Here is a 25,831-nt window from a genome sequence, read left to right as displayed (position 1 = left end):
GTTCTTAAAGCAGATTTATATAAAGCTTTTTTGACGCCTGATTTAGATGATTACTTATACCTATGTCTGCAGTTTGTATTTATATTTTTGTGATTATTTATGGGACTCTTTGTTGATAAGTAACATTTAAAGCACTACGTACCTCCGCTTTTAAATATGCTATATAAAAAAGTTATAACTATTATTATTATTATTATTATTATTATGAACATTGTGGGGGCCCTTGTTGCTGTCGGGCCCTGACTGACAGTCCGACTCCTTCACATGTCAGATTCATTTATATGCGCAGAGGCCAGGCTATATGTCTGTGTTTGTGTATTTGTTTTATATTTTTGAACAGCAACATTCATGCAAAGATGAAGCCTGAAGTTCTGTGCTGCTGATTTGACATGTAAAGAATGAAGGGCTTTAAAGGCCCCTGGAGGGGTCTGGGACCCAGACACAGTAGGTCATTTAAAACAAGCGTATAGAGCAGCATAAATGATAGAGATTTAATTAATCTCTGATGATCAGTTTCAAGAGCAACCTGTATGCCTATACATCAATTTCTTTGTGAAAATCATGTTTATGACATATTTAATGAAGAAATGGTTAAGCATAGTAAATATTTTCAGTTTCACTTTAAGTTCTGTGTTTATTGCTTAAAAGAAGAACTTTTACCACAACTGACAAAAATCACAAAAATCACCTTAGAGAGGAGGTCAGATTCATGAAACAAAGCTTAGAATTAGGCGTAATTAAACAATAAAGTATGACCTACATTTAAACATTGTCATATTCCAATTCAGCAGTAATCGACCAACCCTAGAATCAACCTTTAACATTATACATACTGAGTCACAAAGTATCTTTTGGGTGGGATAAACCTTTTAAACAAAAAACACTAAAATAAGGTCCTGAAAGTGCAGTCTACACTCTGCAGGAACGTAGTACTGGAGATGTTTTCTACATTCATCAACTCTTGTGTGTGTCTGAAGTATTACCACTAGATGTCAGCCTCAACGTGGTCTAAAACCAGTACTGGATCTGGATTATTCTGTCAATTCTGTTAAATTCTCTTCAGTTAAACTATAAAAACCAGGCAGTTTAGTCCCTGGAGGAAAGACGCTTTTCAACATGTCCTCCCTCGTAAACGTCTGGGCCCATCTGCATTTGAATCGCAGTACTCTACCAGCAAGTTGTGCTGAAGTACTTACCGAGTCCTTCAAATTGTCAGACATTGTTATCCCTCTGAGCACTGCACCCAGTCTGCACCTGCGGCTTTTCTTTCCTGGAAACTCTGCCAAGATCCACTTCTTCTCCCTTATATCCCGTCTGTCCCTCTGCTGAGGCCTGAGAGAACAAACACGACCTCACTCATTGTTCACTTGAGATGACTGCAGGCAGATGAAGTTTAAATTGGCCTAAACACTCTGCCGGCTCATCTAAATCCACATACATGCTGCAGCTACTGTACCTATGTGGAGTCTTATAATTAAAACAACTGTCACTTAAACATGAACACAAATCAGTGATTGAAATGTTCATTTTTTTGAATGAAATTAAATCAAACTTCATATTTTTTATGTCACACAGGTTTTTCAATCAAGAATCAAGGGCCTGCCCTAATTTAAAGAAAGTGGGAGATAACTAAGTAAATGTAATCAATTATTGTACTTGGGTACAGTATTTTCCTTTTCTGCTACTTAATACTGCCACTCCACCACAATTTGGCAGCAAATATTGTTAATATTACCCCACTGCATTAATTTGATAACTTCAGTTACTAGTTACATTTCACTTTACATTAATTGATTTATTTTATCTGTCATCTGTTTTTAAAAAAGAAAAAACATTCCGATTATCAGAAAAATGCTGAATATCAGATTTGAATAATTGTCCGGCTGGGTAATCGGTGGACCTGTAGTATGGAGTACTTACATACATGTACAACCATATGTATTTTCTAATTTAACTCATACTTTTGGTACTCAAGTACATTTATTGTATGCTGTCATCAGCAGTTGGTGGCGACCATCCTGACCTAGCATCCCAAAGCGTCAGTATTTGATGAGTTTGGAATGAGACTTAAAAATTGACTTTTCTTACAAATAGGAACTTTAAATGATTTGCTAATCAGCCATCAGGACTGTGTGTTTATGGTTTGATCTGGTTTTATCAACAGAGACCAAACAACCCTCCAAATATCACCAGATTTTGATTCAAACTTTAATTGCTGATAGGTGCACAGAAGTGCATGGCATCACGTTTGCCCCGGTGAGCCCCGTCCCTGTCAGCCCAGTGAGGGGAGCGCCAGCAGAAATACAAACAAACCTCTGGCAATATGGTATATGGTGATGTCATGTTTCCTTGCTGATGCCTCTGTAAAGCTCAGGAGGGAGTTGCTCAACAACATTCCTGACATACTCTCAAACTGTGAGTGGTCACTGTCTGAACCGATCCCTCCCATCACAAACAGACGCTACATGAGCTCACATGTACATACAGCCTCTTCTCAAACACACATAGAAGACTACAGATGAAACAAGACCCAAAACAATGAGTGTGAATGTGATAATAAAACAATTCCTCTTACAGTGGCTAACTATCAAATCGTTCCTGCCATGGTGGAAATAGGATTCAAGTCTTGAACGGAGGTAAAAGAAGTCATCCCAAGTAGAAGAACTGAACGGTCATCAACTGTTCCTGCTCCTTTATAAATTAAAAAGACAATTTAAAGGGGATTTAAAGGTGGAACTTCATTAGTTGCATTAAACTACTTAAACAAATAGTCCACAGGCTGTATGGGCAACCGAAAGTCAGGAAAGGTCTCATTTATCAGTTACAATCCGCTCACATATGTAAATTGCTATAAATTGTGATATAAAGCCTCTTTAAAGTCCCATCAGATTGATCTTCTCAACAATCGATGGTCCATGGATGGTGACAAATGACTGGAGTACAGTATAACACTCTTGGATTGTTACAACTTCTAATGCTTTAATATGTAAGCAGCATTTCAATGTTGTTGGTCAAACTGGAGTTGATTTTGACCTCTTCATATACTGTTGTGTAGTTGCCTTTAAATCAATATACTCTTTATCTGCAAACACTTCAACTCTAGAGTATCATGGAGAAAAAAACCCACAATATTTAAAGTAGCAATATAAAGTACCATGAAATTAATGCTCAAGTAAAATACAATTGTATTAAGAGGTGTACTTCTAGCTTCTAAAAGGAACTTTGATATTTTGCTGTTTTTGGACTAAAATCTACCCTACAGTTGACAAAATCAAAACCAAAACCACAAAATTTGATGTCAAATACCCAGTGGCTGTTTCATAACAAGTTAAGAAATCCTGACAACAGCTTTAAGTACAGTTGTTAAATAAAAGTGCTTAGCAGAATCCCACCTCTGTTTGTCACATAATTCCATGAAATAATTACCTTGGTTTCATGATTTATGCTAAGCTAATTTGCTAAGAGGACAGAGATATTAAACCGTTTTGGTCTTCATTTTTGCGTTATGCCAAACAGGATCTTGCCAGTTTAGTAAACAGACACTTCATGAACATAAGTGTTGTAAGAAATTATTTATGTGGATGACAGAACAACTGTGACAGATAACTGTGGCTGAGCTGGCAGAAGTGATATGTGAGTTTTGACACAGCTGTGCAGTAAAGACAGGCAGTCAGTCTGTGATTAAAACAATGAACAAAGCCATGAGTCATACTCAATTACACATTGTCTCCTTTACAGAAAAGTAAAGACTCATCTCTCTCTCTCTCTCTCTCTCTCTCTCACACACACACACACACACACACACACACTTGTCAGTACCAGACAGCATTCAACCCAATGAAAGAAAATTAAACACTGACATTACACTTTTCTCGAGACATGCTGACCCAACGTTGATGCAGGAATGATAAAATACTGCATGGTGTAAAAACAAGTCACACGACTGATAGAGAATCAGTACGCTAATGTGTGTTTTCTTTTGTGCTTGTGTGTGCGACTGCTTCGGATAACACATGAAGGAGTTGGTTCAGCTGTTGACTCAGCAGCGATAAGAAAAGACACTTCATCTTATGTACACAGAAAGCTTAGACAAACATAATTGTTTACAAATTACTGCCATCATATCACACTGCACACATAAATAGGTTAAGTTTACAAATGTTTTCATTATGTAGTACAAACAAGTTTTAAAGGCTGTTAAACACCTTAAATGTTTGTTTTTTTTTTAAATACAAAATGTCTTCAGGTTTTAGTCCCTTGGAGAAAATAGTTACTTTGTGCAAACTAACATGTTTTAATAGAAGATGAAAAGCTCCGCTGACATACAGGGTGGAGACAAAATAATATTACAGCTTCATGAATGAGGACTGTGACTTGGAAATCATCATCACTGCAATGCTGCAACACATGTGGATCATACAGGGTCAGAGGCCAGGCTGCAGTATTACCCATATCAATCTGGTACTTAATCAATGTAGTTTTGATTAACACTGCATGTTGTCATGAATTTCAAAATGATTCCCATGAACCAAATACATTTATGACTGGCACTTTGTTTGGGCACAAATTCATTTAGCTCCTTTAAAAATCCTCTCCCATCTTAAGTTTTGCCTAAAAAACGTCCCTTAACTATAAACCAATACACATCTAATCAACTGACTGAATTATTTTCTAGCTGAGAAAAGGTCATTTACATTTATGACTAAGTCACTTAAAGCAACATTAGTTGGTTTCAGGCCACACAGCGGCAATAGAAAAGCTGTAAACACGTTGGGATATTATAATCTTCTAAAGCTGTTAGGGGAAATGTTAAGGCAAACAGTTGCTTATTTACACATCCAGCAGTTACAGAGCAACATTATCATTCATTTGGAGTCATGATTCTGTCCACCTGATGAATTCAGGTCCAAAGTTAAATATTCACTTTCATTTTAGTTTAGTTTTGGAATAAATGCTCCACAGTTTTTACCTGCCAAAAACAGCAGAAAGACAAACCGCAGATCAGCTTCTTAACTTGGTCATGAAGCACTGCAGCAGGGTTATAGAAATCAGAGAAGCTAGTCTGCCTGAGTTATTCAAGATGAGACAAGCCAACTACACACAGAGACTCTCCCCACAAGTACCCGTTTAAAGGTACAGAGTGTTAAAACAAATAGGTGCAAGCGTCTGTTGTTGCCTTGCTGTAGTAGCGCTTTACTGTCATGCACTTTAGAAAGAGTGAACCAAAGTTGCAGGCTGCAAAATTAAAACAGTGAGCTGAAAGAGGCTATGACTCTCTGTATAGTTGAGGGGAACTGCATAAAACAGTCAGCACCGGTGATACTTGAAACATTTAAGAGTTACCAGCCTTTTCCCTGTCTGCATTATTTTGTCCACTTTAGATACATATCATATCAACATTTGGTCATATTAGTTACTAATTCCAGTGTTAGTCAACATTAAAATCTCCTTGCAAAAGCCTTGTGAATTAGGCCCTTTAGTCCCTGAATATGTCACTGAATGACACAAGTGAAGCTACAATATGTCCCGTACAATAATGGTGTTGTCATATACCTTCTGTTCAACCACTGAGCTCTTTAAAATGCAGATATCTCATCAAATGGAAATGAATGCGCTCATTGTGCTGGAAGCTTAAAGCAAGTCTCTCCGTCTCAGAGCCTTTTCTATAGAGACGATGGGAGACAAACAGTGTCCTGCTGGGTGGGACAGTCCAGGTCATACACCCCGTCTACATCGGTTCAGTGTTAGTCCAGCCGAGATACATATGAGGCAGTCGGTGACAGAAACTGAACAGTGGTGACTTCATCATTCAGCGACGTCACAGGCAGGAACCCCAGTGACAGCCTCGATAGTCAAAGTCATTAGTCCATGTCTTCATTCAGCTTTCCTTCAAAGTTTGCTGTTCTTTGCATAAATACTCCAAGACATTTCTATCAGCAGCTGACATACAGTTTCTGCAGAGTCTGTTCGAAGTGCTCAGTTTGAGCGGCTTTCAGACGATGAGGGAATCCCGGCTGAGAAGAGTGCTCTGGTGAAGATAAAAAAAACAGTGTAAGTGATCGAAACAAGACAGTTTACACCAAAGTATGAAGATCTTTTCAGTAAAATGAGAGAGTAAAGTGATAGTAAATATTAGCCAAACAGGGTTATATGGTGGAATAGAACCTGGGACAAACTGCATTTCAACTCCTTTTTTCAAATTAACTGAATATTTGATCAAAAGCAAGCGAATCAATTGATCTTATACAGGACACCTTTGATGCTGAAATCCTATTTGGCCCAGGTTTTATCAGGGAGGAGACAACCAGTTATGATTGTTATGGAGTAGTTGGATACAGAACAGAGTTTTCTACCTAGTATTCACTGTAGTAGCTTCTGAACCTGACCTGTCAAAGGTACAACAACAACACTTACTGTGGGCCTAAAAACTTTCTCAACCTTAGAGTTCACGATGAGTTTGAGTACTCCATTGTTTTTTAATATCAGCAGATTTAAAATACATCATCCAATCCACATGATGAAAATTTTAGGGGTCTCATTTTAGTTTTATTTTCAGAAATATTTTAAATAAGCACCAATTACATTCATTTGCATCATCTTGAAAAAGGGATTAAATGAAACGCAATCTTGGATCACATGTACATCTAAATGTTCAGAAGAAAGCCTGACTAAAGATACAGAACAAATAAACTTCCTATTTAAAGCATGTTTATACTTACCTGCAGCTTAAAGCTGTAGTTTAGTTTGTAGCAGTACGCTTAACTTTGATCACTTTGTGTTCTTATGTTAATTGACGAGCTAGGCCTCTTCCAGCTTACTTCATGGATGTCCACAGGACATGGAAGACCTCTATAGTGCTGTATAAATAAAGCTTATCATAATTACCACTAACTACTGCTACTTCGTGGAACAACTCCAGGAACATTTGAACCAGATTGTGTGCCCCTTTTGTGCATTCTTGTTTGAGATTTGAAGGCATTTGAAAATAAGACACTTAGATCTGTGACTGATAAAACATTGCCGAATTCTTTTGAAGAAACACTTGCTTTTTAAATTAAACTTCACAAACAAGAAAGCAACATCACAGAATAATGCTGTTGTTCTTTGTAGTTACTGTTGTGGACGACCTGTTTGATTAAGTTTATTTAAATCTGCTTTGAGCCGTGATGACACAATCAGCAAATTAAATTTTATATCTATGGTTTACTTGTTTGTTCTCACATCATTGCTCCCTCTCGGGACTGACTGCCTCTCTCCTTGAAGTAGCTAATGGGTCTGTGTAAACCAGTCAGCCTCCTGCAAGCGTCCCCCCAATAGTTCCAAAATCATCAGAAAACTACCTGTGGTGTCAGGACTTTTTTCTACCTGGAACTATCACGTAAGACCTAATATGATCTCTGGTTTTACAGTTTAATGCACAGTTTACTTCCTAAATTCCTCAAAATGTTCTTCAGGAAAGGTCCTAGTATACTCCCTTAAAATCACGGGAATACAACACTGAGTGTTAAAGACTTTGTAGTTAGCCTAGTGTTAACTTTTTTTAACATTTTCGTAAGCACCATCAACTTGTTTTAAATGACTAGAAAAGATGCAAACTCTACTCACTGCTGTTGATCTGCAGATAAGTGTTACTAGGATACAACACTGACAATAATCTAGAGGCCGAAATGCAACTCACCACTTTGCGGCTCTTGTCTCTGGGTTCCTCTCTGCGCCCAGGCAGGGAATGAGCAGGAGGTTGAGGTGAGCGAATGCTTGCCGGGGGCGGCCGTGGAGACGGCCTGTCAGGTCTGCTTCGCTCTGTCTCTGTATAAGGAGGCAGTGACTCCACCTCAGGTCTGTTACTAGGAGAGCGACTGCAGTGCCGGCTAGATTCCCCGCTGCTTTTTTTCGAGCTGCTCTTCGAGGGTGTGTCTGAATCATCCTCACCCCGGGTCCCACTCTTGCCCTGGCCGACCCCTCGCAACTTAGCCTTACGCTCAAGCAGGCTGTTTAGGAACGTGCCATCATAATCCCTTTCTTGAGAAGAAGTAGATGGTGGACTGACTCTGGGAGGAGCTGGGACAGGGCGCTCGCTGTCCCAAGTGCTACTCCTCTTTTTGGGTGATTGCAGTGGACTTATGGCATGTCCGTTTTTCCTGTTTCGTCTGGGATGATCTTCGCGGTCGCTGCTGTCTTCAAGCTCATTTTCATCATTATAATAATGCTGGGCAGGACAATTCCGGTAGGAAGGATATCGACTGAACTCCAGAAGCTCCATGTCATAGAGATCTCCCCTGTCTTCCTCTCTTTTCTCTGCAGCTCTGCCTCCTCTCTGATTGTAAGTGGCAGCAAACTCCTCCAGCTCATCCAGTGAGCCGGTTCGTCCTGCGGTACGGTACGTCTTTCTATGCAGATGCTCTGAACGAGGGTTCCACCTGCAAAACACAATGCCAAGAGAAAGTCAGTAAGTTTGTGATTATTGTGTGTGCCAAAAGAGAATATGTGCTTGCAGTCATATGCTGCTACACTTTCATGCAGGCAAGTAAATGGGTTACAGTTAACTTTTTCCAAGAAGTTGAATGCTTAAATGTCCTCTATATAAAGACAACTTGCTTTCTGTAATCTGGTAAAGAGTGGAGAAACATCTCTCCTAAAGAATGCTGATTTCTTGGTCACATATACAGGATTTTACTGTGTTTTTATGCAGGACAAATAATTAACTCAAAATAACTCCACTTAAGTCCAACTTGAAAGAAAAAATAGATTACTGAAACAGTTTTTTCCACCAATGAAAATGTGAGTATTTATAAAATTTAGAAACATTTGCAAAGTGAAAACTGTCCTCTCATTTCACCCTCAGTCTGCTCTTTCTTTCTGTACCTGTTGGGGTTTTCCTCCTCGCTGTGATTCTGTTGCCGCTGATTTCGTCCGGGCCTGCGCGACTGAGAGGAGGACGGAGGGTCGTCACTGTACCGACGTGGAGGAAGGGGCTCCTCCTGGCAGCGGCGAGGCTCCGAGTCAGGGTCCTCACGATATCGTTGCGGTGAAGGGGGATTGTCTCGATAACGCTGGGGCTCTGGGCTTCGGTTGTCTCTGTAGCGTTGGGGCTCAGGCTGAGGCTCGTGGTCTGGGATGGCAGGGAGAGCTTTCTTCTGGACGTTTCTGTATGTTTGGCGGAAGCCGGTTTCTCCCTCGTGGAGGGAGCTCAGCTCAGACATGCTGCAGGCTGGACGTATGAAAATGAAAGATTAATAAATGACTGAGAAATAAACAAATAAATCAGAACATTTCTCTGTGAGGAAGCACCAGATTTGATGAAATGAAGGGACGGCAGAAGAAGAAAATCCGAATAAAGGCCTGCAAATTTGAGGGAGAATTATCAAAATGTATCGTCTGCATGCACACCTGCTACTATGCACATCTGAACTATAGGAAATTCAATAAGCAGATTTGTGCAGAGAGGCATGCCAAGACAAGCTCAAGAGTGCAAGAAGGTAAAAGGCACTAACAGTAGTAGATGTGCAGCATGCATTGTCTATTGATTGCGCTGACATGCAACAGAAGATCCAGACAGCATTTTCAGAGAGTAAATCCACAGGATGTTTACAAGGCTTACACTGGTGGCTGGTGGACCTTGCAGGGTTGAAGTGAGCCAGTTGTTTCTCTACATACTGTAGCACCCTGAGAGAGTTCTGATCCTGAGGTGACGGCACGCGGTAGGGAACCCCTACAGCATGCATGGGCACTGCAGATATAGACTTGACCCATCAGCATGTAAAACTTGTGTTTGTGTTAATTGTGGAGCGAGGATCAACCTGTTTTTTTTTTCTTTATTTTTTATTCCATTATCTCATGCCAGTATTATTGTTTCTGGACAAGATTACAAAATAAAAGAATCAATACACTAGTAATAAAAGAATAAACACACACATCAATTTTTAACCATCGCATGTAAAAAAAAATGTGCGTAAAAACTCAAATGTGGTCTTTCAATTATGTTTAAAACACAAATTCGCTCGTTAATAAAGAAAAGGACCTCACTTGCTGTAAGTAGGCTGCCATCCGAAGGGGGGACAGAAGACATCTTGTCCACCAGGGAGGGGGGGGCGATGGGAACCATCGTAGGGACACCAGTGACAAAGTATGGAGGGTAGGCAGGTGATTGAGGGGTGGAGGTGCCCGTCTTTATACCCTTACCTGCCTCGTATACTACAAAAATCGCACACAATCCCATTCAAAGTTACTTCTTTCAAACAGCGCAAGTAATCTTTAGCATATCCGCGTGTGTGTGTGTTTATACTCACGGTGTCGAGGGCAGCAGCATGTGTCAGGGCAGCACCAGCAGCTGACGTAGCAGCAGCAGGAGTGGGGACAACACTGACACCAACAAATACCAACCAACAGCAGGAATAAGATGCTGCCGAGCGCCACCGCCGCCACAAACACCCACTCTGGAAGTACACACAACACAGAATCCTACATATAAATCGACACAGTAGAGCATTCACATACAGTCCCCTCCAAAACTATTGGAACAGCGAGGCCAATTCATTTATTTTGGCTTTACACTGAAAACATCTGAGTTTGACATGAAAAAAAAATATGAGACGAGAGATCAGGATTTCATCTTTTATTTCCACGTATTTACTTCTAAATCTGTTACAAAACTGAGAAGGTGGCATCATTTGCAATGGAATACCACTTTTTGAAATGAGCAGAATTATAGGAACAGGTAGACTCAAAATAGATTAGAGTGAATAATACTTAATATTTAGCTGCAGATCCTTTGCTTGCAATAAGTACATCAAGCCTGCGACCCATTAACATCATCAAACCTTTGCATTCTTCTTTTGCGATGCTTTTCCAGGCTTTTTCAGCAGCCCCTTTCAGTTGTTGTTTGTTTTGGGGGGTTTTTCTCATCAGTCTCCTCTTTAGCAGGTAAAATGCATGCTCAATAGGGTTTAAGTCTGGACATTGACTTGGCCAGTCTAAAACCTTCCACTTCTGTCCCCCTGATGAACTCCTTGGTTGTTTTGATAGTGTGTTTTGGGTCGCTGTCTTGCTGCATGATGAAGGACCTACCGATCAGTTTGGTTCCATCTCTGTTTAAATTGGCAGTCAAAATGTTTCTGTAGACTTCTGAGTTTATTTTGCTGCTGCCATCATGTGTTACATCATCAGTGAAGAACCCAGAAGAAGCCATGCAAGCCCAGACCATGTTATAACCACTTTGTTTCACAGAAGAGCTTGTGTGTTTGGGATCATGAGCAGATCCTTTCTTACTCCACACATTAGCCGTTCCATCAGTTTGGTAATCTTTGTTTTATCAGTCCATAAAATTTTGTCCCAGAAGTTATGAGCCTCGTCTCTGTACTTTTTTTTTTTTTTGCAAAATTCCAATCTTGCCTTCCTTCTCTTTTTGCTAATGAATGGTTTGCATCTTCTGGTGTGGCCTCTGTCCTCTTGTTCCTGAAGTCTTGCAAGTCTGCGAATGGCAGATTGTGATACCTTCACTCCTGCCCTCTGGAGGTTGTTGGTGATGTCAGTGACAGTTGTTTTAGGGTTTGTCTTCACAGCTCTCACAATGTTTTGTCATGAACTGCTAATGTTTTCCTTTGTCTACTAGTTCGACATCTGTTGCTGAGTACACCAGTGGTTTCTTTCTTCTTCAGGACATTCCAAATGGTTGTACTGGCCTTTTCTGGTTATGGCCAATGTTTGTGCAATAGCTCTGATTGATTTTCCACCTTCCCTCAGCTTCAAAATTGTTGCTATTCTCTGATAGACATCTCTCTGGTCTTCATGTTGGTTACACCAACTATAAATGCAGTCTGCAAACCCAAAGCTGAAACTGAAAGTAGACATTCAGCGCTATTTATTGTTTGAATAATTAGTGTAATAGGACACACCTGAGCAGCAAAAAAACACCTGTCAGTCACTTGTTGAAATAATTTTGCTCACTTGAAAAATGGGCGGGCTCAAACAAAAGGTGCTATCTTCTAAGTGTTTTAACATATCTAAATGTACCATGTTCACACCCGGAAATGGATGCTGACATACTGATATCTAGTCTCATATTCATCTTTTGGTATCAAACCCAAATGTTTCAGTGCACAGCAAAAATAAAGGAATTGGCCTCGCTATTCCAATCGTTTTTGAGGGGACTGTAGATACACACATGTTAACAGATTGATTTGATCAGATCACTCTGTATGTTGTTTGGCTTCAAAATGGCTGTTATCATTCCTCATTTTACACCATGAATAATGTCGGACTCACAACAGACAGTTAAAAGGGATTATCAAAACGGACGGAGAAGGACCTGAGATATCTTCTCTTTAATCCCACACATTCCTCTTCAGTGTCAAAACCTGCTGCCTGCATTACCCACAATGCAACTTGCTATTAGTTTGGTCAGTAGCAGCAATTGTATTCTCAAACTTACATTAGAGGTGGCTATAGAGGTCTGGTAAACTCACTTCTTTGTAACTCCACATCCCCAGTTTATTTTTTTGTAGTTTTCATATTGATCAGAACAAATTCAATCTTAGCTACGAGTTAAAAAATAGGAAGAGATGGTTTTGGTATCAGAGTGATCGGCTGTTGAAGTGACTGATACAGCAAGTACAACAGATAAACTACATGTATCTGTCTAGAGGGACAAAGCAAAGGAAAGGGAAGGAGAGGGCAGATAAGGAAATCTTTAACAATGTAAAACCAACAACAAACACACACACACACACACACACACATACACACCCACCCACACACACACACACACACACACACACACACACACAGGAAACCTGATTTTGCTACAGGAAGGAACTGGACAGTTTACACTGCTCTGTAAGATACTGACCATTTGGCTGTGACAACAAACTAGCTTGTAATGTGATCTCATCTGCAACTATTATGACCCCTACACACACACACACACACACACACACACACACACACACACACACACACACACACACACCCAAGAATTATAGCTAACACATTTCAAGGCACTGCACCTTGGAAGTCGATGTGGACACAACAACATGTACTTATGCTACACTAACACCAGAGATAAGCATGCAGTAACCATTCTGGCTGAGTGAATCACACCATGTCTTTTTGGTCGCCCTCCATACAATTCATTTATTCATCCATCCTTTCCCACAAACTCGCTGATAATTAACCCTAACTCCCCCACCCCTCCAGTCTCCAAATGATGTGGGATGACATGCTAACCACAGCCATAAATAACTTTAATGACCATAATAGCTGTTTTCCAGCACAGCTCATCTTAGTAGGAGTGAAGGCCAGCTTATTATCTGATGGGTGTGGAACAGACGGTTGGGTTAAAAAAAGCTCTGAATTCATTCTGGCAAAAAGTAGTTGAATCACATACAGGAAAATAGGTTAGAGAGCATCAGAGCTGTTAGCATAGGAACCGTTATACAACCAAAAAACATTTTGTCTCCCTCTCTTCATCAGATCAGTTGTCAAATGTCGAGGCCATTTTTTCTCCTAAATTCCCTAAATCATGTGCAAAAATCCATCCCAGAGTGTACCCCACCACCACCACCATCCGAATGGTCCTACACCCATGATTAGAGCAGTAAGTAGTGTTAGTATGAATGGAAGGAAGCAGGTGAGGAGGGAAATACATTATGCCCATACCTGGCATAATCTTCAAATCAAAGTCTGGCAGGAGATCTTCAGGCACACCTGAGAAACCTGGAGAGAGACAGCAGAGGTGACAAAGGGAGGAGAGGAGAGGAGGTTGATACAAATTTGAATGACTGATTCAAAGAAAGTTGCAGCAGCAGCATGCATGAGAAGAGAAAAAGACAAAGACAGAGAAAATAGATAAATAGATAAAGATAGCAGCATGCACCATAGGACGTCCTGGTCTTGTTCCAGAAAGTCTTCCTATCAGAGCAACTTCAGAGCAACTGAGCAACTAATAAGCAGTTTTATAATCTGGTTTCTGATTTTACAGTTATGGCTGTGAGATTATCTGTCTGGTAAGAAGACAGACTGGAACATGAATCATTCTCACAAAGAGAACATGACGAACAGGCAGGAGCTGTGAGTAATGTTACATGCAGAGCTGCAAAAATCACAGGTGGGAACATTCCTCATGTTCAGAGCCAGAAGCCAGGCTGCAGAGAAACATTTTGTTCCTGAAACTTTTTATTTGTCTCTGACTCTCTGTTGCCAGATGAGAGCAGTAGGTCCTGAGTGAGACTTGGACAACAATAAGTCTATTACTTCTCTTTATAATAGTTTTTCTCTACTTGACTCTACTCTACTTTCTTTTATCATGCTGGAGCATGTTTCTAGGGTTTGCTGTCAATTATCTGAGATAAATTAGATGTATTTACAACAGGAATGCTTAAATTTGAACTGTACATCATTTTAACAAACATAAAAAATGACTAGTTCTTGGCTGAGAACAGTGACTTCCTGGATCTTGCACTGATTGTCTGGCAACCGCACACTGGCGACAAGACTCTTCCTGAAGAGTCAAACTATTCTTTTAACTACAGTTCCCATGAGGCTTCGGCAGCATGGCAATGGCCGACATTGATGGAATATGTTGTTGAACGTTTAAATAATCATAATTCTATCATGGTTAAAACTATAAGGTGATCGTTTAACTGTCACTCCTTAAATGTATATTTATCTTGTGTTCATTTGACTTACAGTTTTGCTTCATGTATTGGTTTTATTTCTAAATTATCATACTGCAAATATAGACAATCTATTCTTTAAAATTCATTCTTTAAATGTCTGAAAGAAAATACTTTTAAAATACATTTTGGTAGAGGGTGAGATCGATTACTTCTACACATTCATGTGTTTCAAGACAGGAAACCAGAAATAACCCAAGCCGTTAAACACCATCACCACCTGTAAACTGTTGTCCCTGGTAATCTCTAGTGTTTTGTCTTTCCCCTTTTGTTTTCTCCTTAATTGCCTCAGGTCAGCAGATGTCTGAACCAAACATTAACATGACAGATGAGGGGCAGTGTGTCACAAGCTGGTATGAAAATGTTCCTCGGTATGTTTTGTTTGAGCATGTAATTTGAAGCTTTGTGAAAAGTGAAGAAGCCAGAGTGTGATGTGAGCAGACACTGGTGTTTTACCATTGATCGAGTGATTATCACAGAGGGTAGGTGAGGAGTGGAGGAGAAAGAAGAATTGTAGGAACAGAGAGCAGATTGGACTATCTTGGCCTGGCTCTGGCTGACAGTGCACATACCTCACTTAGTATCTTTCTGGAAGGCTAAACGTGTTCATTGCTGGATTAGAAAACAGAGAGTTTATTGTGAAGCAGCTGAATCACCACATGAATTCAAAAAACTTTAAGTCACCTCTATTTTACATCAGTTTTTTTTTGGCTTCTGTCCATCTCCTGCTTGAGCAATAAAAGGAAGCTCACTTGTGGAGTTCCCGCTTACTCATGAATTTGCCTGCAGGCTGGTGATTCACTGAGATTTATTTTCAACTATTTTGGGTTTGCTTCTCTTCCCCTATATGGTTAGCCAGGCGCAGGGTGGTGTTTGTACACTGTAACGTATACTCCTCCTCCTATAGAGATGAATTGTAAAGAGAAGGTGAGCCTACATGCTGGTATAGTTCTACAGACAAGGGGGTAAATAATAGCTTGTTAAAGTATTGGCCATGAAATAAAACGTATCAGTTGATCCCGAAGATTGTTTACATTTAAAAAGTCCTATCTGATTTAATATTGTTATTAGATTGAGTCCCCCAATATTTATATCCTCAAAAGTCCAGTATCTGCAGACTTTGAGACTGGATACATTTTTTTTTTTTTTTAAATACCGATCTGTTAAAATTGACACCACGCAAAAATTAAGTATTATGGTGGGAGCACACGGCAAATGACCTGGCCTTATACTCCATCATCCTCCATCATTCCCAAGTAGCTTCTGAGCTAAGACAACTCAAAAGAGAGAACAGAGTGAGGCAGAGTTCTTCCTTCTTTTTTCACAGCCACTGATTCCTCAGAGGTCCACATCAGTCGAGTGGCTCACATGGTGTCACCCTCCATCTTTTGTATCGCTGTGCTCTGCTGTCCCTCCTCTACATCATTAAATCATCCCTGTCTCCTTCGTCTGAGGCCGTTTGCTCAAAAGACAAAAGACCCGCTGAGCCATTCGCTGTGGCCCCGACTGTTGTTATGGAAACCCGACAAGTGCCTCACATGCCATATTAGTTACACCAGGACACCAAAAATACATGTTGGCACTGTGATAGACTTAGGGTCTCTCATGCCAGTTTAAAGACTGCACAGGGCAACTCATGTCGCGTAATCTTATCCGGTCTTTGCCTTTAACACGTCATCATAGCAAGGCTGTACCCAACATCTAAACAGATTCAGAACTCACTCAAGTCTTTGCAAACTGTAAAAGCTCACTGTCCAGTGCTTGTGTGTGTCTTGGAGTGTGTGATTGTGTGTGTTTGTGTGTGTGTGTGTGTGTGTGCATACACATAAGTCTCTGAGTGCCAGCCAAACAAAAGTTCAGCCTCACAGTGAATCAGAGCACCAAGAGCCACATAACCTTTCAGCTGTTTCCATGGTAACATTTGTCACGAAAAGAAAAGTACACAAACACTGTAAAGACACAAAACCCATCGCAACTTACTTATACTTAAACACACATAGGCTCAAGTGACATATCAAATTTAAAGTCAAAGACTTGAACAAGCGATAACTATTCTGCATTAGCTAAGTTTTAATATCTTGCTCTATGCAGTGACATACAGTATGAGTGAATGCAGTTGCTATGGCTACAGATTAAGCAATGCCACTGCTTGTTATAAATCAGCTCATTAATGAGCCTGTATTGTGCTGTCGGTGATGAACAAGTCAACGTATAAAGGCCTTGTTATGTAACAGCAGCTCATGGAAAATTCAATTTACACTAAATGATGTATGTTTTTGTCTCTATATCTAATCATATGTAAAGGATCAGTCAGACTCCCCCTCAGTCCTGATTTTAAAATAGGAAAATGAGAGACAAAAGTTTGTGATGGGACACAAATTCAATAGTCTGCCACGTAAATGTACACATAAAAGTTCAACAATGAAGAATGTGCCAGAGCTGACAAAACCTTGCAATTCCAATAGGCATGTTGGGAGAGTAGCGGCAGCTTACCAAGAACCAGCAGCTCCACAGAGGCTTCGCTTGGTCCCTCCAAATCATCAGATATAACCACTTTACAGATGTAAACGCCACTGTCTCCCCACTGGACCTCTCCTATGCGCAGGTCTGCCTCTGCAGGGAGAAAGGGAAGAGCTTATAAATGACAAGCAAAATCTTCTAGACTGAGTGTTTTTGTACCACCGACCACTCCAACAGAGCAAGCTGAACATTTCATGTCAATTTCAGAAGACAGACTCTCCAACTTAAAATTTCCTTCATGTCTTATCAGCAAATCAAGAGCGTGGAGAAGGGGAACATTTGATTCTTACATGCATCACCATTCTCGCTTGAAAGATCATGTCACAATGCAGAAAAAGTCAATAGTCAGAAATGTAAAGCCCAATTCTTGACATTATGAACACCTTTGTGCATGTTTGTTATGGCTGAACCAACTGGAAATTAAAACGCAACAGATGTAAACATGTGCATTGTGTTAATAATCTACACTGGGCTACATCTTTAATTTATTGAGGATAGCTGAGAATGATCAACCAAAATGCAAGTAAATTCAACTGTTTGTGTTTTATTACGAATCATTACTAATTAAGAATGTTTGAAGAGTAGCAAGTACTCCCACAGTGAGAAAATAACAATCATGTATATATGGAAACAAATCTTGAGCTGCCAAGAGATTCACACCTATCTAATTAGATTGACATTTAGCTCTGAATCTTCAGTATTTGGAGCAAGTGGCTTTTGGAAAAATAAGGCTTTTCAAGTCATTAAGATACTGTTATTCTAATAATGAAATAATTAAAATACATGTTTTATTCTTGGCCAAGTAGTGTAATCACATTTGCTCAAACTAGTGCACAAAATTACAACCTCAGTCATTTGTCATGTTTTTTTCTAATTATAGAAGCAAGGTTCCAGAGAAATGCTGCTTCACGTGACTGAGATGCCATAAACACAATTCAAATCTAATTTTGCCAGAGAATCCAACACACAGGACAACACTGGGCCACTGACTCCATTGTATGCGCTCAGACATGTAAATACAGCAGAGAGGAAACAGGTTGTATAATTCACTTCCTTTTCCTGTTAGCTAAGGAAGAGGGAGGAGAGGCCCGCTGACTGCACAGCACATCTGTGACCAGGGTCTCCTTCAACAAAGTGACACCACCAGCATGAAATCTGTTATTCTAAAACGGTCTACTTGATTTTCATTTAAAGCTACTTTGAAATAAATTACATACACATTCTGTTGGTTTCTTTTGAAACTTTTAAATGACCACGAGTGCTTGTGAGTGTGTTGATCTGTCCGTGTTAGCCATGTGATTAACAGAACACCCCCTGCCCGGTGCATGCTGGGACAGACTCCAGCCTCCCAGTGACCCTGAATAGGATTACATGGGTATGGATGACTGGGCGTCTCTAGAGGCAACACAGTTACAGCTTTCATTTTTTGCTGTGCTGACCTGTTTCAGCACAGGAGGTGAAGTGGGACAGAGGAGAAAAACAAAAAGTGAATGAAAGGTCTTACACTGAGAGAAATGGGTGTGTGGATGGTGGGATGCGAAGAGATCTAGAGAGCGAAAATAAAAGCGGGACATTGAAGTACATCAGAGGGAAGGAGTGAGAGGTCAGAATGAATGAGAGGACAGCGTGAAAACCGTTTCTTTTGTCTGTGTTCCTGGCTTGGGAAGAGAGGGTCGATTCTTCAGCCAGAGTTAGAGGTCTATAAATCTGAGGCCTACAAACAGGACTACCTCACTGTCTTCAACAAGCACACACACATACACAAACATGCAGCAACTTTTTGCCAAGTCTCACCTCCAGTATTTTGGGCTGTTTCTACTGACTAACATGCCAGGCTTCGCTATTTGATTGATCAGTGATTCTGACAGGATGGATTTAAGATGTGAGACCATTCTTCTCTCAGAATAAACCTCTCCATCCCTTCCATCTGACATCAAACTCTTTTCTACTCATGCCAAACTGTAGAACTGGATAATAACAGTTGAGTTATGTAACCCCGATTGTTCTGAAAGCTCTGAAGGTTTTTAGTAAAGCCTACCCTGCTTCCCTTCAGTTTGGGCACTTAATCAGGAATCTGTGGGAATAGGGGGGCAATGCTCCAATTTATGGCTCTCATAAAACTTGCCAGGCTTGGCTGCAGGTTTGGATCAATATGTTACAGAAAATTCAGAGAAGCTGCTTTTCTTTTATGCACAAAGTAAACTCTAAGCTCCGAAAAAGAACACCTTTTTGACTTGGTTTCATTATTCGTCTCAGGGGGGTTATTTGTGTTACTTGTTATTTATTTCTTGTCTTAAGTCTTTCTTTTGTTGTTGTTCTCTATTTTGTCTTTTGCATGAGAGGTCTAAAGTATTCGGCTTCAATCATTTTCCAATACAACTTCTAAATTGTAAGCAGGTGAACTGAAATTCCATCTAAAGCTGGTTCAGCTCAAGTTCAGCCTATAACACTTCAAGAAATGTGTTGGCATGGCTATATAGCTGCTGGTAATAAGGCATGAGGTGATTTTCAGCATGGACCCCAGAGAACCAGAACCACAGGTGCAGTTTGTACGAAAGAAGTCTTACTGTTGATGATGGAGATGTCTCTGTTCTTGTAGTGCTCCGACAGAGTGATTGAGGCACCAGAGATTGACGCCACAGTTCGAACCGTCCGGCTGCTGTCAGCGCAGTCGAGGTAGCTCGCCGTCATCCCCGTTTCGTACCCTCCACCAACTCCTCCGGTTCCTCCCGTGAGCCCACCTCCTCCCAGGCCTCCACTCAGGCTGTCGGGGAAGCTGAATGAATCCCGCGTGCGGTCGCGGCAGTACGACTTGTAGACCCACTGCACCACGGGGATCTGGGTGGACACGCTGTTGTACTGACACGGCAGGACCACTGACTGGAACAGCACGGCGTGTCTCTTGTCATCTCTCACAAACACGTGAACGCCCGAGCAAGGAGGGAGGACAACTGTGGGAGGATAGGGAGATAATGAGGAAGGACCAGTAAGGTGTGAAGAAGGAACAGTTAACGAAACTTCTGGCTAATCATTAATTATGTTTTACAACCCAGAAAAAGTCACACTCCTTTGTCTCAGAGTCATACTCTGTCAAATCTGAACACACAGACATGCAGATGTTGTTGGACTTAGTGTGACTTGAGGTTGTCACAACATTTAAACTAGTATACAATACAGTTTCAATACTGTCAAATTAATAATTGACAGAGATTAAGAAAGCATCTAAAATACATTTATAAATGACTTAAACTTTTTTCTTTAAGTTGATGTTTATGACTCCAGAACATGCCTCAGAATCATCACGTATTTAAGTCTATCTTGAGTATCAAACCACTCCAGTAATAGCTTTCTGTACACCATTGGTACACTGAAAATAGGTGCCTCTATTAGCCAATTTGGCATGGTTTTAATGATGCCAGTTTGTTTTTGTTGGGTCACAGGTATCTCAAAATATAGTATATTACACCACCGCTCTGGCAGGCAAGACAGGTAGTAACTGGGCTCGTGTAATGAGAGGGTTTTGAGGATCACTACAGCTGACAGCGACACACAGTGAGTCAGATGCTGAGTGGAGGATTAAGGAGACACCAGTACTTGTTTGCTAACCTTGAAAAAAATCTTACAGATCACATGCTCCACCCACATCATACATGATTAAGTAAAGAAGAATTATGTCAACTTGTGCACTGACTGGAAACACATTTTCTTATTTTCCTTTATGCTGGAATGTAATGAATCATCGTGCAGTTTGGCAAGATAAGTGTACAAAAACAAAACTGTTTGACCAAGTGAAATCTGACTGTGAGCTGAGTTGACCTGACGTTGTTTTGGAGCTTCTGGAGCCGCAGGACTCTGAGTCACATGGTGACCAGGAGCCCGAGCTCAAAAGTTTAACAGTAACACACACTAGAGGAGTGACCATGGGAGAAAAAACACACCCACACACACACACACCCAGAAACATCTGCGTATGCTGCTGTGTATGTGTGTGTTTTTGTCAGGATAAGCAGTGGGAGGTGAGACTGAGCTGGACCAGTGAACAGGGGTGAGGTGAGGGATGAGAGGAGGGCAGCTTCACTTATTCAAGACGAGGCCTGTTGAAAGAGCTTTGTTTTCAAGCGTTTCTAAGAATGTCATGTATACCAAGACTATTTTCTCTGGGTTGTTTAAAGACTTTCATGACTTACACATCAAAGACATAAACAGGGACACTATCCAGTGCTGAAACAATTAGTCAGTTGATCGATTAGTTGATCAAGAGAAAATAAAGCAACCGCATCTGATCACTGATTGATCAGTTAAGTCATTTATTCAGAGCAAATGTCAAACACTAGCTTGTTCTCTCAACAGATGCGAAGATTTGCTGTGTTTTTTCTGTTTTGAATGATTATGAATTGAATAGTATACTGTTATGGCTAATACAAAACAAGTCATTTGAAGGTGTTATATAAAATTCTGGGTAAGATTCTGTTTGGGTAAGATTCTTTTTTCCTATATTTGACATTTTAGTGACAAAGTCTTAGTCATTAGTTGCAGCATCATTACTAACCAAAATACTGGCACCATACAACCAAAGCTTTAGGAGAAACAACTGAACATTTCTCATAAAACACCACCTAACAATTCACAATTACACAGTAAAGGCATAAATATGTCAAAGCGTATCTGATAAAACACAGAATCAGACAGATCATTGATCTCTGTTTCAAGCTATTTGCTGATTCCATAATGCTGCACAGTCAGTTTATACTATGTGAATTTGGAAAATAAAACTTACATGAATTGACAGCATTATAAATACCCGTTGGGCATGCTGTTGAAAATACAAAGACATTGGGCCTCATTCATGAACCGTTCTTACGAACAAATTTGTTCTTAAGTCCCACTTACGAGGATTTTACACTCAGGAGTACTCTTACGCACATTTCAGTGCCGAAATGTTGGCATGGTTGTGTTTTCTTCTCTTGTGTAGTTCAATAAAATGCAATATTACAGTGATAATTCTGTCATATTTATTCATTTATTTATTTATTATATATTTTTGGTAATTTACAAAGAATTTAAATTCTATAATAAATTGAATGTGCCAATGATTTAAGATAAATCAAGTAAATTGGAAACATGCCATCAATAAGTAACCCCCCCACCCTATTTATACGTGGCATTTCTCCATCCAAGGCCCGCAAAACAATGGCATATATATTGCTCCTGCGGCTTTCATCAATGTAAGAACACAGCTGCGAACAATTCTGAGGCTTACAAACGGGTTGGTGAATCTGACTTAGGGTTTTCTTAAGGAACCTCTTAAGAACAACTTAAGAAAGAATCTAAGAAGATTCTTAAGAAGATATTGGTGAATGAGGCCCAATGTTCTTAAGAAGCTCTGAATGCTATCGTTCACACCTTGCATGGTAGTTTTGTGCTTTAACTTCTCTTAGTAGTAAATACTGGCATACTATATACAGTATATCTATTCAAAGGCTTTTGTGTGTCGTCAGAGGCCAATTTGGTTTAAAGTAAAAGTTCGGCTGGAGCCATGTGGCTTTAGGGGGGGAAAAAAAGAAGCATTGTTTGAATTCAGACCGAGAGGAATCAAGCCGACTAAAACATAAATTCCGCAGTGAGGACTTCAGTCGACGGCTTCTAGGAACTGGAACATAAAAAAGCCAGGAGGTTGGTCTTCCTGGGATCACAGGCTGTGGGGCGATCTTGGCTTTATTAGTTTCTCAGGGGAAGCCACCTCCAGAGGAGAATATGAAAGCAAGAGAGGGAGGAGGAGGAGGAGGAGGAGGAGGAGGAGAGATGGGTAGTTACTGTTGTAATATAGAACAGAGGAGCCTTACAGAGAATGTCTGGAAAAATGTGAGCATGGTATTAATGTTTTGTTTTCTTGATTTGTCTGATTTCATGTGGAGAGAATAATTTCATTTTCCTAAAACTTTTACAGAGAGAAATACATAAACACGCTCTTTCACTGACTTCTCACCTCTCTCTCTCTCTCTCTCTTTTGCTTTTCATAGAAGTGTTATGTGCCGCTCATGTGCATTTTCATTTAATACAAATAACACAACTCAAAGAGACCCATTATCAAACACCTAAAGTAGCCTCTCAGCAACTGTAGTATTCCTGTGCTGGGATACATTAGGACGCTACTCCTCCTGTGACTTCCGTGTCATATTTGTATCTTACATTTATTACTACGTCATGTTTTTTTTTATTATTTTATTTTTGCATTTTGTTTTGTTATTGTTAGAACTCGAAAGATCCTTGATTTTGGGGGCCAACAAAGACATAGGGCGTAAAGATACTCTGACATCAAGTAATTTTTTTTTTTTTGCAATGATACCTACAAACGTGGTGATCATAAAACATAAGGCAAAGATATGTAAAGGCAGGATATTGGACAGTTTAACAATGAACCTTATTGTCTAAAATGATATCAGAACACTAAAACAGTCACGTTCACTGGGAATTTAACGATAACAAATAACCCCACGCTTCTTTATAGCTGAATAGCTGCATATTCATTGTTTGCTGATTCTTCTATAACATCAGTCAGTTAACCTGTAAGTTAAGCACAGTCATGAATACAAATCTGGGGTAACATGCTATCATGTTTTGATTTATCTGTAATTAAACTTAATTTACTTCACAGGCGTCTACTATGTCTTTCATCGTTATTCAAAGTATTTTGTCTATTAAAACTAGAAGTCGGAGCTCCTAATCCACAACAGTGGGAGCTTGTGGTCGGATCATTGACACATGACTGAATAACAGTCGCCTGCAGGCTGCTAGCATACCGGACCTGAGGACACCGGGCTACTGCTGCTGCGACAACTTCCCAGTTAAATAACGCAGCTTTTTGGGAGAAAGGTAGTGAGATGATATCAGTAATATGTGGGGAAATCTTTCGTCTAAATGCTTAATTCGTCTGTGAGGTCTCAATCATTACTGAGCCACTACAGGCTGGCTTAATTTCCAGTGACGTTAGTTTGCACTCCAAACTTTAATCAGAGCTGAACAACCTGTTACACCCTCCACACACTCACTGGATTCCATCTTTTCCCCCCTCTTCATCCTCTCTTACCTGTCAGACCAACGATACAAATCCAACACGGAGGCGTTAGAATCATTTTCCAAATCCCGCAGGTGGGTTTCGTCGAGGTTTCGTGATGGACGCCTGCTTCTTTTCTCTTTCGCCTCATCCCGGGACGCTGTTTCAGGTTGAGGACGGCTGAAGTGGCAGATAACGGGACCGCAGTGAGCAGAGCAGCATCAAGCTCTCCAAAATAAAAGTCCACTTTTCCGGAAAGGCCTTTCAAAATTAAGGCTTCGGAAGTGAACGACTAGTGTTGGTGAGGAGAGGCAGAAAGCATCGAGCTGTATTTTACTCAAGGAGAGTTTTTATTTTATCTTTTAAAAAACATTCTAGAATGAATGTGTAGTACCTGTAAGAATTCCTTTTAAATACCTGCCCATTTCATTTGACTATTTAGTTTAATTAGGGGAGAACTGGGTAGTTCGAGCCAGTGGGTAAAATGAGCCAACCCTCTGGTACCCAGTGGTGAGCTAACTTGAGCCAAAATGATAACTGTTGTCATGCCAGGTAAATTCATGTTACTAAAACTGTTAAACCTGTATTTAAACTACTATAGATATTTTTTGGACACTGTCACATGTTCATTTAAGTCAGCGTACGCTATAAAACAAGGCCATAAAGAAGGTCATAATGTTGTGGTATAAAATGTGTCATTGACTGTACAAAAAAAAGAGGCACATTTAGACATGCATTCTGTCCGTAGCTACACACAAAGATTACAGTTTAATCTTTACTGAAAATGTAAATTAGCATGTTAACCAAGTGAACACAAACACGTGGTTGTGCTTAAAAGTATGATGTTGTGCCTTTGTTAGATTGTTTGCAATGATGAAGTTCCAAATTACCTAAAAATCATTTGAATTTGTGTCACTTATACATCAGTATATATCAGTATTTAATGGTGGCCGTTTACCCTTAAAGGGCTCAATCTACCCTGACCCCACTTTACCCCCACCTTGGGGCAAGTTGTGCCATAGGCCTACTTTCGTTTGATTGATTATTGTTCTGAAACCATCAAAATTAGGTCACTTGTTTTAATTTCCATGGGTACACAGTAACCCATTTATATATTAACTATGATAAGGAGAAAAAAAATACACTTTAATTGAGCAGAAAATGAATCATATATAAAACATGGCTCATCTTACCCAGTTATCCCCGATGTACAGCATTTGAGCACGTAGTAATTTTGATTAGTTATACTTTAACTGCACTTACGTAAAGGTCGCTGAGTAACCTGTTTGTGGCACATTATTGTAGGCGATAGTCAGAGCCCATGAACTGTCTTTGCAGTATGTACTCAGTGCTCGGTGGTTGATGGCTATGGCTTGCAAGTTTCGGCAGTCTTGAAATGATAAAGGGACGTTTTTGTAATCTAATTCTAATGTCACATATTCACTGCAAGTTATTGTTAGTAATCCTAACCCTTCACTTTTTAGTCTACGCTGTCTGCATTTATTTGATGGCTTTGTGTACTAATTGCGTGAAAGACATTCAGTGCAATGGACACATTCATCAGATGTATATAGTTTATCCTATCAAC

At 40.1% G+C, this 25,831-nt stretch overlaps 1 protein-coding gene across 4 annotated transcripts; it reads right to left on the bottom strand.

Moving 5' to 3' along the window:
• Positions 1-3,557: 3,557 nt before the first annotated feature.
• LOC115580783 (immunoglobulin-like domain-containing receptor 2) lies at positions 3,558-24,484 on the bottom strand. 4 transcript variants are annotated; one of them, XM_030415431.1, is made up of 11 exons: positions 24,277-24,473; positions 19,757-20,140; positions 17,163-17,282; positions 13,654-13,710; positions 10,287-10,433; positions 10,024-10,191; positions 9,599-9,727; positions 8,863-9,208; positions 7,679-8,417; positions 6,354-6,386; positions 3,558-6,028 (listed from the first exon to the last, which is right to left on the bottom strand). In XM_030415431.1, exons 1-10 carry the CDS (start codon positions 24,392-24,394, stop codon positions 6,354-6,356), a joined length of 2,241 nt encoding a protein of 746 aa, XP_030271291.1. In that variant the 5' UTR covers positions 24,395-24,473; the 3' UTR covers positions 3,558-6,028. The 4 variants fall into 4 exon arrangements, with proteins under 4 accessions (XP_030271291.1, XP_030271289.1, XP_030271293.1 ...); XM_030415429.1 differs by lacking the exon at positions 6,354-6,386 and having other exon boundaries at positions 24,277-24,472; XM_030415433.1 differs by lacking the exons at positions 6,354-6,386; positions 9,599-9,727 and having other exon boundaries at positions 24,277-24,484.
• Between the last annotated feature and the right edge of the window lie 1,347 nt (positions 24,485-25,831).

The sequence above is a fragment of the Sparus aurata genome, chromosome 4 (genome assembly GCF_900880675.1).
Source record: "Sparus aurata chromosome 4, fSpaAur1.1, whole genome shotgun sequence".
NCBI classification, from domain to species: Eukaryota; Metazoa; Chordata; class Actinopteri; order Spariformes; family Sparidae; genus Sparus; species Sparus aurata.
This window is presented reverse-complemented; position numbering and strand designations above follow the sequence as displayed.

Bases quoted from the DNA above. Each gene is read 5' to 3' on its own strand.
- LOC115580783 (XM_030415429.1), bottom strand. From the start codon at position 24,394: ATGAGGCGAAAGAGAAAAGAAGCAGGCGTCCATCACGAAACCTCGACG. The intron at 10,434-13,653 runs GTATGGGCATAA...GTGTACTTCCAG, and splicing joins TGATTTGAAGATTATGCCAG to AGTGGGTGTTTGTGGCGGCG. The intron at 9,209-9,598 runs GTAAGCCTTGTA...TCATACGTCCAG, and splicing joins AAGGTCCACCAGCCACCAGT to CCTGCAGCATGTCTGAGCTG.